Source organism: Perca flavescens, chromosome 19 (assembly GCF_004354835.1).
Source record: "Perca flavescens isolate YP-PL-M2 chromosome 19, PFLA_1.0, whole genome shotgun sequence".
Taxonomy (NCBI): domain Eukaryota; kingdom Metazoa; phylum Chordata; class Actinopteri; order Perciformes; family Percidae; genus Perca; species Perca flavescens.
The window spans coordinates 24566707-24578949 of NC_041349.1; the positions used below are offsets into that span (position 1 = coordinate 24566707).

Genomic DNA, 12243 nt, shown 5'->3' on the forward strand with positions numbered 1-12243 from the left:
CCTCTCCAGTTCTCTCTTCTTTCTCTCCTGCTCCTGCCTCTCTACTTCTCTCTTCTTCCTCTCCTCTTCTTGCCTCTCCCACTCTCTCTTCCTTTCCCGCTCCTTCTTCTCCCATTCTCTCTTTTTCCTCTCCTCTTCCTGCCTCTCCCATTCCCTCCTTCTCCTCTCCTCCTCCTGTCTCTCCAGTTCTCTCCTTTTCCTCTCCTCCTCCTGCCTCTCTGCTTCTCTCCTCCTCTCCTCTTCTTGCCTCCTCTTTCTCTCCTGCTCCTGTCTCTCCCATTCTCTCCTTCTCCGCTCCTCCTCCTGTTTGTCCAGTTCTCTCTTCTTCCTCTCCTCCTCCTTCTCCAGCTCCTTCCTCTTCTTCTCTTCATCCCGCTTTTGTCTCATCTCCCATTCTTTCTTTTGCCTTTGCTCTTCTCTGATTTTTCTCTCTTGCTCCACTTCTCTGTCCCTCTTCCTCCTTTCTTCAGCTTGCATGTGACCCTCTAGCTCTGCATCAAGCTTGTCTAGAGCCTCTTCAATGGACTGAGGAACAGAGGTCTGAGCTGGTGGACAAATCTGGGGCTCAGAGTACGCCCGTGTCACAGCAAATTCTAAATGATGACCCAGTCTGGATGAGACGGCTGGAATGGATGGATTGGATGGCTGAGGTGCAGTATTGCCAGTAGAGCGTGGAGCTGAGCGGTACGTTGTAGGAGAGCCAGGAAGAGGATTTGAAACTCTGCTTGTAATCACACTGTCCCCTGCCCTCTGGTGCCCTGAGGAGAACAACGAAGATGATGAGGAAAATGCAGGAGGTTGCTCCATCTTTGCCTGAGCATAGTATGACGTCTTCCCCTTCGTGGGCCGGGACTTGGTGGGTCCATGTTGTGGTCTGGGCAGCTCCTGTTGGTGAAGCTGGTTGGCAGTGGTAGTCTGGCCTCTCTGACATCCTGGCTGCAGCAGAGCATCCAGCTGAGAGATGGGGCTAGTGACGCCACGGGTGGAGGTTTGGGTTACTGGCTCTCTTCCTCTCTGCCAACCGCTATTACTGCTGCCATTGTTCACAGGGCAACCAGCAGGGGGTGATGTGGTCACTGTGGAGACACCAGTCATGGTTACACCAGTAGAGCTCCTGCTGTTACTATAGCCACCTATGGCGCAAGAGGCCTGGGCTATGGGATGATTGGCTGTGATGACAGGTGTTCGAGTGGAATTGGTTTGGGGCAGAGGAGGGCTGACATGATGGTGATGCTGGGAAGGAACTGGAACCCGGCTATCCACGACCTGATTGTGGCTCTGCTGGCTCTGAGGTAGCAGTCCTGGAGGCCTGTAGATACCCGACTCCTGAAGAGAAACATACAGAACAATTTTCTATTAATAAATGGAATAATGATCACTATCTTAACAACTGCAGCTGGATTAACAGATGAAGTGTAGTACTGTTTATTTAGTAAAAACACCTGCTGCGTCATATCACCATAGCATCTATGTCGGCCGAAAAACAAACTGATATAAGCTTGGTACAAATGAGCATAAAGGCCTTGTACTCACTAGGGAGTGACTGCTGGGCCTGCTCTGGTATCTCCAAGCCTCATGGGGCCTACTTTGCAGATGCTGAGGTACTGAGGTGCTGCCGCCAGGAGGAGGAGGAGGAGGTGGACCCTTGTGCCCCAGCCCTGGATGAGGCTGGAAGTGGCTGTAAGGCACACTGCTGCTGCTGCTGTTGTTGCTGGTTGCAGGAGGGTTTGCTGGTGACGATTGGGCATGTAGGTGTTGATCTCTGTCTAACCTGGTTGGGGTAGATGCCGTGTGAGAGGTAGCTTGGCCGCCACCTTGGCCCCCAATGAGAGGGCCTCTCTGGTTGTGAGCACCACGAGGCTCCATGGTTTGGCAGGGTTTGGAGCTGGTGTAGGAGGAGTGAGGGGACTGCTGGTTTACAGCCTGAGGTTGGAATGCGTCTTTCTGGAGCTGAGGAGCACATCCCTGGTTGTAGCTTCCCGGGGAGGAGTTTGGTGGAGGGGAGAAGTTTGAAGGAGTGGAAGAGGCAGGAGAGGACTTTTGGGCATAGCTACCCATTCCTTGTTTGTTGGTTTCCTGTTATACGATAGAGAATGAGCAACAACGCAACAGAGGATGATTAGAGTAACATAAAACTAACAAAGGATCTGATCACTGCTGCTGCTGCACTTAACAAAAAAGAGGAAATCAATTTTGGGCAACGTGTTATTTACAGCCCAGCTAACAATACTCTCTGTCAGGTTCGGACAGTTAACGGAATCAACAGATCTTCATGGCACCACTCAATCCAATAAAGTCAATAGTAAAATATCAACCCATGGCTCCAAGTACCATATATCTAATGAAGGGATATTTTCTTACTGTTCTGAGCTGGAACTCCTGCGATTGTGGGTTCTTACGGTCAGAAGTCTGGGGCTGCCAAGGAGTGTTCTTGTGAAGGGGGTTCCACAAGGCAGCTTTTGGAGGGAGGTGGTGGACTGATGACTGGTGCTGAGATGGCAAAGACTGGCCAGGGCCAGGGAAACGCTGCAGTCCAGGATGAGATACCTGCACAAGGAGTGGGACATTACAACATTTACAACTCAATGGTCTGATTAACAAGAACAAACTAAATTGTAGAGAAAATCTAGAGTTGAGGTTATACAATTCCACTCATTGTGGCTGTTTTGGTATAACACAAAAAAATGTTCCTTCCTGATACCTGATCCGAACTCTTTTTTCTCTTGCTGGGGCTGGGACAGTCCTCTGCAGCTGGGCGGGAGGACGGGTGCATGGATGGCAGAGGAGTGTGCTGGATAACAGAGTGCTCTCCCAATGGAGGGCCTGGCCTCTTCAGCTGACCCCCTAGCATCTTCCCTGGGTAGCCCCTCTGCTGTGAACAGAAAAATGAAAGGATCAGTGCTGTGGCAGATGAAGATAACTAGTCCAACTATTGCAGTGTCAGTTCAAAAACATTCCATTGCTGAAATATTCAGCCAAAGCTCGGTGACCGTGGCTTTGAATTGACTATGTCTTTCATCTGTCTGGTTGCAGCAGTAATGACAGCCAGATCAGAGATTGTTCTGTGTCTATATGGATGATGAAACATGATCATAGCCAATTAGAGAGCTCCTACCTGGTGCACCTGAGCCCACATCTCATCTCCCAGCAATGGCGGACCCCGGGGAACATGCTGCTCCTGAGGACAAAACAGACAATAAAGACAACACCGAAACTGTGAACAGAGTCAGTTTTTTAATCTATGAAAAACTGTTCAACTCTGGTGCGTAAATCTACCATATCATAATATTCTCACTGACCTTCAGCAGTTGGTTTGGTCTGTTGTGGGGAAGATGGGGGTTGGGGGGAGGGCCGCTGTTGCCTGCATAGCCTCCATTATGGGGACGAAGTGAGTGCTCATTGGGCAGTGGCACAACAGGATGTCCTTGAGGAGGGAGGTGGGATTCATAGAGCTGACCTAGTTGCTCCCATGCTCTGTGGGGAGGTGGAGGGTGAAGATGATGATGAGGAGGTCTCTGCTGCTCCCTCTGCAGACCTGGCAACATTGGCTGTGGGAGCTCAAGTTTTTCACATCCTCGCATGGGCCTGGACAGCAAAAAGAAGACAAAAGGGTTAAAATATATTACAACAAAATAGATCTTGATTACACCACATGCTTGCTTCATCATGTCACTTTCTAAATGTTGTTCTTTCACTGATGATTTTGTGCATGACTTACCCATTACTAAAGAATTTACTGGGATGGTTCAGTCCGCCCATAGGACCAGGAGGTAGATGGGAAAGGAGCTGGTGGTTTATTCCAGGCGAACACCTGCAGATGGAGACCACATGGTACAATCAGATGACATTTCCTAGCAGTTTTTACACCAAGGTTAAGTACATTTTGAGCTTTTACTTCAGTTCTGCTATAAAAACGTGAAACTCAAAAATTTAATTACAGATTAAAGATTAAAGTTAACAAAGAAGTTAGCAGAGTTTGTGTGTGTTGCCATGGACACAGACCTGGCAGGTGGCTGCCAGGCGCGGCCGCCCACGGGAGCCCATGGTCCCCGGTTGAGTCCGTCCAGAGGGAAGGAATCCCGTGTGCCACGCCCGCCAAACTGCTCTACTGCGTGATGCATCCAGCCTGCGGATGTTAGTATTATGACTTTAAGGTTATCATTAAATATCTTAATAAATAGAAAATATAATCACTCTGTGTTACTGTTATAAAGTACCAAGATCTTTCAATATTATGACGTCCATGGTGGCTTTATGGTCAAATGACAGACTTCTCATTTTGCCACAAACACCAGTGTTCAACAGATTACCTTAAAAATCTATTGCACTACAATTACTAGTTAGCCCATGAAAATTATGGGCTGTCGCTGAGACTCAGAAATGTTATCACTTTTACATGTTATCTCTCATCTAACTTAAATATAGCAGTTTGAAAGAGATGATTTATTTGAATTGGCATGCTTTACTTTCAACATATTGACACACGTGTTGCCACATATTTCTATAGACTACTGGTACCGTTTTTTTTTTTTTTTTTTTTTACTTGTATAACAGCAGTATGTACTGTTTATCATATACTTACAACACGTCTGTCAGTGAATGTTATTAAAGTGCATTAGAGAGCTCTTACTCACCAGACTAGCTGTGTCTGTGAAGCCCTCCACTGCAGCACAGAGAGGGCCTCACTCCAACACTGAGAATATCTGTACTGCCCGACTCCTCTGTCTTTAGCACCAAGAACCCCAAAGCCTATTAGCTACAGTAAGAGAGAGAAGAGAAGAACAGGAGAGTCACTATATGAGAACGAGTAAGACAGAGACACACTGAAAAGCCAATAAATGCCAGTGGGCTCTCTATTGTATAGGTGGTACAAGTCAAATATAGGGCAATGGAGAGCTTACTGTGACTGGAGAGAAAACCTTAATTAAACCTTTTTAGGTACCCTTATTTACATCTAATTCCCACCACTAAGATTTCCTCTGATTCGTTTTTTGTTTAGACATTCCCCCAAGCAAGATTAGAATAACTTAAATTCACTTGAAGACTTAAATCACGATGGATGTCTTTGTCTGTAGCTGGCTGCTATGAGTCAGTCAGCCTGTAAGAGGCGCCAGTAAGCCACTTGGAACGGAACAGAATTATTACTGAAGCCCAGATGGCTCAGTAAGAAGCTCACCTATGAGGACAGACCTGGGGTTACTGTAATCCTTACCATGGGCCTCCTGATAACAATGGACAGAGGGAAAGACTAAGAGTGAGAGGCCTTGGTCACATGCCAAGTGTGTCTGTAGTGTTGGAAGCAATGCCAAGTGTGCAAGCTGCATGGTTGTGTCAGCCTTTGCTGATTTAGTGCATGTGAGAGAAAATACTGTGCTCTCTTAAGTGGATGATTGTGTGTGCGTGTTTGTGTGCTGCAGTGCTCTGAAGGGTGTATATACAAAGTGTGTGTGCATACCCGGTGGATACACTAAGGTTTAATCTCATTACGGCAGGCGTGATGGAGAGGGAGGGGGGCAGCAGCGACAGACGGTCTGAACAGGATGGAAGGATAGATTAAGGAAAAAAGATGGAGAAGAAGGAAGGGATGGAGGGAGGTGGAGCGGAGAGTAGGAACAGTGCCATGAAAACGCCCACACACCTTACCACATACACACAGACAGAGACAACACAAAGAGAAACGGTTGAGGGGAAAACATAAAAGAAGCTGAGAGATAACTCCCTCCCCTCCCTGCTTTCTGAAACACCCCACACACATATACGCAATACAAAAGACAGAAGGTGTCAAGATACAAAGATGTGCATGTACCTCGATTAAAAAAAGACAACAAAAGAGATCCCTGACAAAATCTGAGAGGGTATGTATTAGGAGGGATGTATTTGCACCTACACACATTCACCACTGCTGTTAAAAACTAGTGTTAACAAACATAACTGCACTGAAGATGTAACAGATAAAATTATTTAAAATCTGAATGTTTTGTCATCTCTGTTAAATTGTTATACTAAAGATGATTTATCCGTAAATAACAATATCCCACCTTAATCTCCCGATTACTTCACTCTTAATTTGGATGACACCAATTCAAAGATGTCAAGACCATTTGATTGGATATATTTGATTTCCGTCACAGTGGAAGTGTAACATAAAAGTAACAAGCTGTTCAATGGCAAGAGAAATGAATCATAACCAGTGTGTGCAAGTCTCCAATTGATGCATTATACATGACTTGTCCATTATGGCTCCAAATTTTAAAGACACATAATGTGACATTTAAAAAAGAAAAGTGACAAGTGATGTATAATGCATTAGTTGGAGAGTAACAGACATGCACACGCAGGTTATGATTCATTTTTCATTTCTCTTGCTCAGTTTTCCACAATTAGCTCTGGTCAAACGCAGTCCTTCCTCCCACCAGTTACTCTTCTCTGCCTTTCTTCCTCCCACCAACTCTGGATGTCTGTGTCTCTATTTTAAGGCCAGTTGGGACACACACACACACACACACACACACACACACACACACACACACACACACACACACACACACACACACACACACACACACACACACACACACACACACACACACACACACACACACACACACACACACACACACACACACACACACACACACACACACACACACACCCTACACCTTCCGACTCACTGGGATCATCATCGACCAGGCTCTGCTGCTACGTGAAGATAGGCCGGCATTAACGGTCAAGGCTGCACACGACATGCTTTACGACAAACTGATACACACACATACTCATGCTGAGCTTACCTTTAAGAGTAGCACCAAGTTATTGATTCACAGTTGTGTTATGTCTTAGCTTTGGCTGCCAATCATCTCTCTGGGGCGCCGCAACCCTGAAAGACAAATACGACAAAAACATTCATGTCAAGCTGTCATTAAAACAACATGAAGCCAAGCGAACACAATACTCAGACGTATGATGATATACAAAGCCTGAAAACACATGATATAATTCAGGGCTGAGGGTGGTATTTTCTTTCAGTATGAACCGACAACCTCTTTGTCCTGCTGCTTCTCTTTTCTGACTTTCTAGACAGAGAATCGTCACTAAAACCCTTCTGACTTCTGAGATGGCACCTGGTTTCAGAGCAGCATGGAAAACTTGAGGGTGGCTCAGAGGCAAAAAAAAATCTGCAGGGAGGCCGACACAATGGGAGCAAGGGGCTCTTGTTCGCTCACTCTTGCTTTCTCTTCTAACGCAGACACAATGTGCAGCTAAACAGGCAGGCAGACACACAAACAAGGCTGATCTTGCCCTAACAGGAAGAGCCGGGCTGGCTAAGTCAACTATCACATGTGAAAGAGTAGCTCAAACATAGTAAAATAATAAAACACATGGCATAAAGGAGAAAGGAAGAGAGTGTGACATGGAAATCAGAAAAAAGAAAGAGAGCGATACAAAGAGAAATCTTGCAAGAGACCTAGTTGGGACTGGTGAGTGCAAACAAGGACACAGTAGCGAGTTTTGTAATTACCACTTTTATACAGGGTGTGTGTTTATGTCTGCTGTGACCAAACAGTCATCTATTCCCGTTGCTACCCTGGCTATCACATTGCTCACAGCCACTCTACCAGCACAGTGTGAGGAACTCAGTACTGAAACCAGATAGTGTACTATAGTGTATGTCTGACGGCAGACAGTGTTACATACCAGCTCGGGTTCTTTCAGATGATACCAAAGTGATGAAATGTGGTTATACCAGCTATGAGTTAGCGTTCAGTTCTGTTATGTATACGGCGGAAACAGTGAGAGTGTGTTTGCGAGCATTACGTATTTTCTTTTTTGGGGAACCCCCTCATGACTCAGTGCCCTGCGCAAGGGCTTACCCCAAACCGCTGTCCCAAAACTCCGCCCACCTGGGACACCACTTACAGTCAGGTGACCGGGGGCGTATTGTGCGACAACAGCGGGAATTTCTCGGACTTTGTGTAATTTCTGCTTCATATGCAGTGCGCCGCTTGGGTTGATTATGCATGTGTGTTTAGATAGACAAACAGGATGTGATGACGAGAGAAGAATCAAAGGGAAACGATGGAAGAAATTCTGTGAACATGTTGATCAATCTGTTGATCACTTTTAACAGCTGAGCAATCAAAAGTTAGAATTTGACTGATAAAACAAATATTCAGCTTCAGTGGCACTCTGAATGCTGCGAGTGCTTAAGTGTGATTGCTTTTAGCTTCGACCTGAATTTAACCCCAACACACTGTAGTGTTCCTCTCTATAGCTGAATACAGTGAGGTAAGTCGAATGAAGTATACACAGCTGATATATTTATCAATTTCTGACAGATGTCGTAGATGACATAATTCACTGTTACATCAGAAATTCCCCCACTGTACATCTTCAAGTGAAATCCCCCATTGACACAAGACATCAAAGAGCTGTTCCTGTCAAAACCCTTGTTGTAGTAAAGCTAGATAGTTGTCCCGGCAACAGCAGCTATCAGCTGGGAGGCGGGGCCAAGCAGGGAGCTATGGCAAAAAGACAAAGCTGTGCCAACCGTTTTCAAACACACCAACCAGAAAGCTAGAAAGCAAATAAAGGAGCTCTGTTGAATCCTTTGTGGCATCTAAAAACGAAACACGCAAACAAAATAAATAAATTCACTGTAGTCCCACATGACACACAAACCAAAGTCATACGTGTAGCTGTGCACAGGGAAACTTGCTTAGACACTACTACCATGAGCTGGGGGGAAACGAATGGCTGAAATTAAGATGTTCAGATGACGTCTGTCTTTGTGCAGTAGCCGTAATTTATTCGCCCTCACTCTTCCCTGCCAACCACTGGCCTGCTCTGTTCCCCAGCCAGACAACCACACTGAGGCCATGAGAGGAAAATAGACTGGAGATGAGGGGAGGCAGTAAGGGCATACACTGCAAAAAATATCCATTGGTCCAAGTGTAAAAATTGTCCTTGCAAAACCTAAATCATGAATGATTTGTTGAGCTGGATATTTGACTTCTTGCAGCATGGTATTGTTAATCAATATTGCCTGAGATAGATGGGTAAACAGACAGCTTACAATGAAAGTGCTGGAGGGACCATTTGAAAAAGCACTGACACGATGAGACCACCAACAACTCCTGAGGGGGTGATGCAGGCAGATGGAGAGTGTTCCTGTCCTGGTAAAGTCATCGTAGAGTCTGTCTGATAAGAAATGACCAGATAAGGCTGGGAGAAGTGGCAGATAAAGCGAGAGAAAAAGTTCTGGCAGCAATGACTTTCTGGCCGAGGATGACGGAAAGGCCATGCATGGTCCTGTCTCCCTCCCTCGCCCTCTCTAGGCCATTGGCCATTACACACTAGATCTCTCTCTCTCTCTCTCTCTCTCTCTCTCTCTCTCTCTCTCTCTCTCTCTCACACACAGAGGAACACACAGCCCCTACATTCGTTCACCCCCAGCTCATTGCCAGGCCCCCCGTGTGTGTGTACGTGAGTGTTTGTGCGTGTGAAAACGTGCATGCCTTTCCAAGACGGGGACGCAGGCCTTCTTCATCATGTCCACACACACACACACGGCCGTGTTGGTCAGCCGAGAACACGGTAAGCAAACATTGTTCCAGCACACAAACACAGAGGCATCTTACCTCCGTGGTGGACGATTATCTCCTGCTAGCATCCATGTCAACAACACAACCCTTCTTCTAGAGTTCAGAGCTCTGACCTAACCCTTAACCCAGTTACACCCAGGCCTTCCAAGCTCAGCAGCACGCCATAACAGGCCAGATACATTTAGTCTACTTTGTCTCCTCTAGCTTAAAATGTGCACTTCTGAACATCTGCTCTACATTCAGGTCAAAGCACAGGGGGAGGAAGATCTCAAATCTTCACATTTTAACTGCTGGGTCGACGATGCTTCTTATTTCAACATTAAGTAGCTTTTGAAACAACAGCGATAAATAAGCTTCACTTTAGCAGCAACCACTAACCAAATGCTGTTTAGTTTTGGCTGTTTGTGGTCGACTGTCAACGTGCTGGATGGCTTGTCGACACCTCTTTTTCCATCGATTTTTTATTCTAAAAAGGAGATTGAAAATGTTGAATTCCGGTTCCTCAGTTACACACTGACGAGAAACAGTTGGCCTACATTTTTATCTGTTTGTGGGAAAAAGAAACAGGACGAGGAGAAGGAGGAAGGGGGCTGGTAGAAAAACATGAGGCCCCTTTTGTCTCCTGCACTCACCACCCTGACATCTGGGCCTGTGACTGACAACACACAATTGGGTTAGTGTGGTGCATCTCCTTTTCTTTCTCACATACACACAGATCAGATGCATGTGTGTGTGACGTTAAAGAGAAGGGGAACAGAGCTCGGAGAGGAAGCTGTCGTCACAACCACAGGAAGTAGGCCTCCCCGAGGGGTGTGTATGTATGTGTGTGTGTGTGTGTGTGTGTGAGAAAGAGAGGCCTTGGGGAAGGGTTTGAAGGCTGAGGCTTCCTGTTGTAAAGATATGAACTGTTAGTCTGTTTTAGTGTCTGAAAAAGCTTTTGGACTGTAATAAAATAGATAAGTGACTAATGAGTGGCTGACTAATGTCCTAAAATACACCTCAGACACACAGTCATCTTGTATGAACCGCACGTGTGTCCAACTCATGACTCGCACAAGCTCTGTCAACAGAAACAAGTGAACTGACTTGGAAAGCCATTTACTTGCCTCTGACTCGGTCTTTTTAGCTTCTGGTAAAAGTGAATGACGAAAAATATGTTGGCAGAGTGTGTGTGTGTGTGTGTGTAAAACAGAAGAAAAGAGTGACCTAATACCTGGTCTACGACTTTAAGGAAAGGAAAGCGGCGTGTAAATCCCAACAAACCGGAAATCTCAGAGGACGTGGGCGACAACTGACGATGACTTGATCATCGTCACTCTCGATTTCCACACTTGAGCAACCTCAAAAGCCCCCAAACTTTTCTTTCTGCTTCTTTGTGCGATTATTTTCAATAACAAATCTAAGAAAAGCTCAGGACAAAACAGAACATCACACTGCCTCTGTTCACAAAAAAATAACCAAAATCCCCCTCCCTCATACTGCTCTGTCTCTCCAGGTCCTTCTATTCCACATTCAGGACTTACACACACACACACACACACACACACACACACACACACACACACACACACACACACACACACACACACACACACACACACACACACACACACACACACACACACACACACACACACACACACACACACACACACACACACACACACACACACACACACACACTTAACAAAACAAGATCCTTTGCTTCCTAGGTAACAGTTGCCAAGGGAACCGGTCGCGTCTTCACTAACAGTTATTAAACTACCGATAACCTAGAGAGGCAGAGATGGACACAGAGAGGAATTCATAACATGGTTTTTGTGAGGTCTTTACTGATCAACATGTTTACTGAGACACAGGGCAGGCTGACTTCACGCACCATCCTCTTCCTCCATAGTACACAACAATATGTCTCATCAGCAGACTGACGTTTGTTTGTGTGTGTGAATAACAAAAAACAACATATGTGAGTCCTATATATGCATTAGAGTTAATGACAGCATGTGTACAGATGGCCGGTGCAGCGTTGTTGGTACAGTGGGTGTAATTACGCACAGATCATTTTGACTTTATCAGAACAACTGTGACGCAGGCTGACCGTTTTTGTTATGGCTGCACTGTTTGTTCATTTAGTCCTGAGAATCCAAGGCCTGTTTACAGATTCTTTGAATACCAATCTTTCAGGCATTTTTTTTAATAAATCTCCCATGATGCACACAGGCCTACTCGCTGTAGAGTTATCATTTATTTTGCCGATGTGGGTAAAAGTAGTCACAGGAGGTTTAAAAAAAAAAAAGGAAGGAAGAAAATTATTTCCAAGGTGTGTGAGTCTGTGTAACTTTGTGTATGAGTCACACACACACAAACAGTATGTAGGTTTGAACACCCCACCCCCCACCCCCCTTCCACCGTGGCATCATCATCAGTGGCTCAGCGCCAGAGATAACACAGAGGAACTGAACTCAGAGGGAAAACTTTCCCTTTTTCTCTCACTCGGCTGAACAGGCAAAACAGGACATAAACACCCTGTTACCCTTTAACACAGCTCTATTCACTCAGGATAGATTCAATCTCCAGACAATATTATTTTCTTATTCTAATAGCATTGTTGATTCCCTTTTGAAAATGCTGCCATGTTCCA

General features: G+C 45.6%; 1 protein-coding gene across 1 annotated transcript; it reads right to left on the reverse strand.

Annotated features, from left to right (window-relative positions):
* Window positions 1-41: 41 nt before the first annotated feature.
* On the reverse strand, window positions 42-4752 carry LOC114545420 (lysine-specific demethylase 6B-like). The gene is made up of 10 exons (XM_028563692.1): window positions 4635-4752; window positions 4003-4126; window positions 3719-3811; window positions 3300-3585; window positions 3116-3214; window positions 2702-2872; window positions 2362-2547; window positions 1534-2076; window positions 248-1326; window positions 42-54 (listed from the first exon to the last, which is right to left on the reverse strand). Exons 2-10 carry the CDS (start codon window positions 4119-4121, stop codon window positions 42-44), a joined length of 2589 nt encoding a protein of 862 aa, XP_028419493.1. The 5' UTR covers window positions 4122-4126; window positions 4635-4752.
* Window positions 4753-12243: the final 7491 nt, after the last annotated feature.

Bases quoted from the DNA above. Each gene is read 5' to 3' on its own strand.
- LOC114545420 (XM_028563692.1), bottom strand. From the start codon at position 4,121: ATGCATCACGCAGTAGAGCAGTTTGGCGGGCGTGGCACACGGGATTCC. The intron at 3,215-3,299 runs GTCAGTGAGAAT...CTCTGTTCACAG, and splicing joins GACCAAACCAACTGCTGAAG to TTTCGGTGTTGTCTTTATTG. The intron at 2,548-2,701 runs GTATCAGGAAGG...CTCCTTGTGCAG, and splicing joins GAAAAAAGAGTTCGGATCAG to GTATCTCATCCTGGACTGCA.